This window comes from Candoia aspera, chromosome 1 (genome assembly GCF_035149785.1).
Source record: "Candoia aspera isolate rCanAsp1 chromosome 1, rCanAsp1.hap2, whole genome shotgun sequence".
NCBI lineage: Eukaryota > Metazoa > Chordata > Lepidosauria > Squamata > Boidae > Candoia > Candoia aspera.
Window position 1 is genome coordinate 248528136 of NC_086153.1, and position 6192 is coordinate 248534327.

Sequence of the window (6192 nt, forward strand, 5' to 3'; positions counted from 1 at the left end):
GGAGCTCGGATGTTCTGATAGCTCAGGGAGAAGAAGGAGCGAAGAAAAATTAAGCTCCTGTTGTTGCCAAAACAAAGCGGCAGCTGTTTCCAGCATCATCCCCAAGAGCACCCTTTGCTTCCCGCACGAAGCGGGGAAAGCCCCCAAGGCCCCCTCACCGTCATTTTCCAGTTAGGCAGCCCGGGGGAGGGGGGGTGTTGCCTAAAAGAAGTTCGCGCTCTATTATGCTAAATGGGCCGCTCTTGGGGGGGTCAACGCAGCGCGCACAAGCCTCTTGTGGAGCTTCTTCCGTTCGCGTGGCTGTCAAAAGCGTGTGTGTTGTGCGTGTGTGTGTGTTGTGCGTGTGTGTGTGAGAGAAAGAGAGAGGGATGCGCGGGGAAGGAGGTGAGTGCATAGATGCCCTGGCCGTACGAGGGACAAACCACCGTGTACTCCCGCTCCTCCCTTCCTCCAGGGCACCGAAGCGACGCCATGCATCCGGCGACAGCAAATTCCCGGGCCGTCCACTCTACTGTGGTTCCAGCGACGGCGAGGCTGAGTAACTCACCGGAGAGCTCGTCCGGCTCCAGGCCAGTCTCGGTGTCCAGCCCACAGATCACGAAGTAGTCGGCGAACCGGCTGGGAGCAGAGGAAGGGGAGCTGCTGCCGCCAACACCGTCGCTTCCTCCTCCTCCGCTCATGCTGGAGAAGCCCCTGCGAGGCGGGACGGCTCAAGTCGCCCGGCGGGGAAAAAAGGGATTGGGGGGCGCCGCCGAGGCGCCGGCTTCGTCGATTGTGCCTGCTTCAGCGGCCCTCGCTGCTGCTGCCTCCATGACGGAGCGGCCGGGGCCGCGCGCCGTGCTCGGAAGCAGGCCCGACAGACCGGCGGACAAACACGCATAACAAGACGCTCCCTCGCCGCCCCCCCCCGCCCGCCTTGCCCAGATGTTTCGAGGAGGGGGGAGGAATGGAAGCAAGAACCGCAATGCTGCACATGTGCAGTGAGCAAAAAGGATGACGTGATCCTTTGCGGGTGGATGTCTGAGGGGTGGAGCGATCTACGAGGAGATCAAGGCCGCTCCTCTGTCGGTTCTTTCTTCGGTACCAAGCAGAGTCTGGCTTTTACAGCAGTAGGTATTTCCATCTTCCTTCTGTGGAGGCGTTCAGTCATGACTATTTCTAGCTTTGGGCCTCCCATCCTCTCCCATCTTTTCGGTTCACCCCCTGCTTTCTTTATCTGGAAGGGCATCTTCTCTCCCTTTGCACCGCAATTCCATTCCTCCATCATCACTTTTTAATTTTCCTCCCGAATACACAATGAGTTCGACCCAGAGCTTGATTAATGCTATTCATGGCAACCTATCTGTGAGATGTACACCCCCAATTCTCTACAGAGGATGACAGCTCCACCTTGAGGGCACTGCTCTACAGTACTTTAGATGATCCTGCATGGACCCATCTCCTTGCCACTGTCACTATTTACTTCCCTCCTAGTTCCAAACCCACCCTGAATCATTGTCCAGGAGCTGGGAAAGCATAGGCATGCTTTGCAAGAAGAGTAATAGTGAGGGGGATGAAATTCAAGAAATTCCACTGGCCTGCGTATGTATGATGTGCTGGGATACATATCCCAGAGCACTAGCCCTGAAACTGATCACATACATACATTCAAGTTTGATTCAAGTTTGATTCAAGTTGTTGCCCACTATGCTCTGAACCACTATCTTTTAATCCTAAGCATGGAAATGCATTTTTTAATATTAGTCCTTAAGGTCTTTAATGAATCAAATTGTTCTTTTTTGTAGGTTTATCATCAGCACTGCTTCTGAGTTTTGCTCCCTAACTTTCAAAGAGCATGTCCTTTTTTCTTTAAACGTTTTCCTTAAAAACATTTAAAAGATAAATATAATTGTTCCACAGTCCTTTTGCAGGAAGAGAGGTAATTGCACTTTTTATTGTATTTCCCATTCTCTATCTTAACTCTGCTGTGCTTTCACTCTATTCTTTGCCATCTGTGTTTTCCATATAACCTGAAATGTGCAGAATATTGGTTGCTTGCCTTTTATTCTTTCCATTCTGTGATTTAGAATGAAAGGCCACCAGCCATTAAGAGAAACAGTAATACTAAATTGTACTCATAGCCACACAATCATCTCACCTTACTTTGAAGTTTCTTACCAAGGATGCAAGAATCTGAGAATATTTAAAAATTAAAACAAGGCTTGTTTAATGTTTCAGACACTGGTAGGCTTCTGGCTGCATTTCAGGGTGCTGGTTATTACCTTCTCTTAGAGGTTTAAAAAATAAATGTAATGATTCCACAGTCCTCTTGCAGGGAGAGAGGTAATTGTGCTTTTTGATGATTACCTTTAAAGCCCTTCCTGGCACAGGACATGCTTATCTAAAAGGCTGTTTGTCTTCTATGGCATACATCAGGTCCCATACATTTAACAATGTCACCTGATGGGACCTGGGAAGTGTGTCTTCTCTGCTGAAGCATCTGCCTTCTGGATCACCATCCTGCCCACCCTCCCCCCTCCCCCATATATCAGACCCTTTCCCTGGACATGTTCAAAATAGTTCTGAAAACCTGGCTTTTTCTCCAGGCCTTAGGTTAGAGTGGGTGGTGGGTCTTGTGTGTTTGTCTTTTAATTGTTTTGCTATACACCAAGAGTTGTTAGAGTTGGGCAGTCTTACACAATTCTAAAAGAAAAATAAGAGAGTTTGGTGCCAAACAATAAAGAAAACACCTGAAAAACTCTTTTAGAACTGATCTGGATACTTACGTAAGTAGCAGTACATAACAAGTTGTAACTTATTCCACATTAATACTTTATTTTGAAGTAGTATTATCAAAAGTGCTCCAGTACTGCTATAGGATTCATTCGTCTTCGGTAGAAACTGTGGAAACTGGCTGAATTGCTTCAGCAACATTCTGCACTTGCTCTAAGTATCCAAAAGATCCAGAATTAAAGAAGTCGTGCAAGGGGCTCTTGGCAACTTTTGATTGAAAGAGTTTCCATAGCAATTACCTTTGAATTAGAATCAAATGTAGCCAACAAGGAAAGGAGAAAAGGGCTGCTGGGTGCTAATACAGATACTGTTTTGAACACATGAAACAAAAATGCTGTTAATGAGCACATCTCATCATTTTCATCTCTCCACTAGCCATACATGGTTCTTTACCAGGCTCTGTGGATTCCTGTGTGAATAACTGCCATTTTGGTTTTCTAACATTAGGACTTGCATATAAGGTTGTTGTAGGAGACAAATTCAGTTTTGTCTGAAATGACAAATGGCAGTTGTTTTGGGATTTGGCTAATGTGGTAAGCCATAAATCTTGGTTAAAGAGTTTTGCACTATTACAGGTAAAATTGCATGTGCACTAATTTGCCTAGCTTTGTAGTTTAAAGTTTTGTATGAACACAGCCAGAGATTCTCCAACATACTAATTTATTTTCAAGACACACCATCCTGCTTATCAGACTGAAAATACATACCTTCTGTCTCAAGCAGAATCTTCACCTAGCAGAGATGTTCTCCTTGTCATGTAGGCCAAGCCAGATTCCCCTACCCACCTAACCAGCCCTCACCTCCTATATATATAAAAGGCTTTATTCTTTTAAAAACAAGAAGTGGAATGCCAGAGGGAATAGAGGGAAGATGATTTTCAGCCAGGGAAAAGTGGAAAGATATAAACGTTTACAGCTGGGGAGAGAGAGAGGAGACAAGAAACACACATTTCAGTAAGAAATGGGGAAGTTAAAGAGAGCACTGGCTTCTACCACAAGCAATCCAATACTCTTGCAGTATTAGAGATAATGGTGAACTCCTGGCTATGATTGAACTAGATCACGTTAGAAGGAACTTCACGACTTTGCCTACAAAGTAGAGAGGACATATACTCCTAAGGCAGCAGACAGCTCAATCAAAAAAGTCATTGAGCTGAAGCAATGTGGACTCATGGCCCAACTGTTTGGCCAGATCTTTGAACAAGAATTTGTTATGAGTCCCACAACCATAAAGAGTGTGGGAGAGATGGCACAAAAGCTGATGGATTCCAGACCTCAGATGACAGTAGAGAAATATCATCATGATCACACCAAGGTGTTATTGATGTCAAGTTAGGCCAGGTCAAGAAACAGATTTTACAAGGACTACTGGAACTCTATTGTTGCAAGGTATAATACCAGAATTTTGACAGAGTGCCCCTATCCCCACTCTTATACAAAAAAGAATCAAAACAGGGTAATCTTGAGTTTCTTTCTTACCCCCTTTTCTCTTTCAGGGCTTACTGGTATTTATTCAACTGCCCTTGCATTCCTTCTTCAAGGTTATCACTGTGCTTCTCTACACTTGAGATGGGGTGAAACCCAATCAAATCAGGGATAACCTGGGAGACATTCTACATCCAATACCAGTCACATTATGTCAGACATCAGCCATATCATATTACTGGGGCAAGCTTCCTAAACAAACCAGGCTCCCAGTTCTTCAAATGTGAAAATAGAACTTCTCAGGAGGGACTGTCCAAAGTGAAAATCCAAATAAACCAGATTTAATCTAAAACTCACAAGACAAAAAAAACTCCCAATAAGGACCTCCCTAAATTCAGTTTGGACGCTCTTCCACCCATGAAGTAACTGAATGTGATCAGGAATGTCCATCCAGTAGTCTACATCTCACCATGGTGACTCTGAGTGGCTAACAAATTTAAGATCATCCATCCATCCATCCATCTCATAACCAAAGTAAAAGCCGATCTGCCATAATCAAACAACCTTACAGGCTTCAACAAACAATCTGACCTCCATGCCAGGGAACACATCTAAGTCTTCAAGGGTTGTAGATGTCTTTGCTTTACTATAGATGTTTCATTTATATTTACCTTGCACTGTACTTTTTAATTTTTATGTTAAGCTGCTATAAATTTTATGGAGTCCAGCCATTCAGCTTTAAAATCATGGCATATGGCTTGGTGTATTTTGAAAACCCAGTCAATTGTGGTTTATTCAACTGGCAGGCCTTCATATGTTGCTGTAGTACAACTTCTAAAAAGGAAAGTCTATTGTTATCTGCCATTTGGACTCTATTTTTATCTATAATTATTATTTACCCATAATTGTATTTTTAGATACTGAATTTTACATGTTGTACTTTTATTGTATATTTATTGTTTATTGATTGTTGTTGTAAACTGCCCAGAGTCCCTCTGGTGGGAGGAGATGGGCAGTGACAAATTTGATAAATAATAAATAAATAAATCTACCTACATACCTACCCTATCATATGGCACCAGGACCAGTGATTGCTGATAGGCTCTTTGTTTCTGATAGGTATGGCACGTTGGCAAATTTGTGGACATTTAGTAGTCAATAGGGCACACGGCCCTATGTGGCACAGGACCCAATTATTTGCGGGACTCCCTGTTCCCATTTCTATCTGTCCATCTAACCACCTATCCCCAATTATATTTGCCCTATCAGCCAAATCCAACAGGTCCCTTCTCTGAAACAGTGTCATCTAATGGGACCCAGGAGGTGTGTCTGCTGGTCCCTGTCTTATGAAACAGCATTACCCTTGAGATTCAGACTGCACCAACATTGCTACCCCTCAAGTAAGTCTTAAAGATCTGGCTTTTTCCTCAGGTGCTGAGGCCAGGCTGTTAGCAAGCCTGATATATATGATTCGATTGGATTATAATTTTCAGGGGCCTTAGCTTTGCTGTAACATTATTTGTTTTTATGTTTTGTATTGTGAGCCATTCAGAGTCACAAGATTGGTAGCTATATAAATTATATAAACAAACAAATATAAAAGCTCCTATACTTTTCATAGCTATTCCTCTGGCTATTCTCATATGAAAATAAACTGGATTTGATTAATTTAACAGGTACATGTTTCATGTCACTCTCTTCCAAAAAGAGTAAATGCTAAAAGCAGAATGGAAACTAACACTTTCAAACGTTAATAAAATGAAAACACCAATATAATGTCTGAAGTTATTAATATAAGCTGGGATATTTATACTGTTACAGGGTATATTTGTAAAAACCATAACCTTCTATAAGGTATTGATAGATCAATGCCCATATAAGAGTAGGTTGCTCCACAATAATCCCACCTACGTGATTATTTTAAATAATGAAAATGCAGGAAAAATAAATAAAACTTTGCATAACATCACCCCTGATTTGTCCTTTAGTTCGGTTT

At 43.0% G+C, this 6192-nt stretch overlaps 1 protein-coding gene across 7 annotated transcripts in view; it reads right to left on the reverse strand.

Moving 5' to 3' along the window:
- Positions 1–948, reverse strand: part of DENND5A (DENN domain containing 5A) — a 68176-nt gene extending 67228 nt beyond the window's left edge. For 2 of the 7 annotated variants that reach the window (XM_063289436.1, XM_063289437.1), the window contains exon 1: positions 548–937. In XM_063289436.1, the coding sequence (XP_063145506.1) occupies positions 548–680 (133 nt within the window). In that variant the 5' untranslated portion in view covers positions 681–937. Of the gene's footprint in view, positions 1–547 lie in introns of all 7 variants that reach the window. The other 5 variants (XM_063289435.1, XM_063289438.1, XM_063289441.1 and 2 more) reach the window with 5 other exon arrangements.
- Positions 949–6192: the final 5244 nt, after the last annotated feature.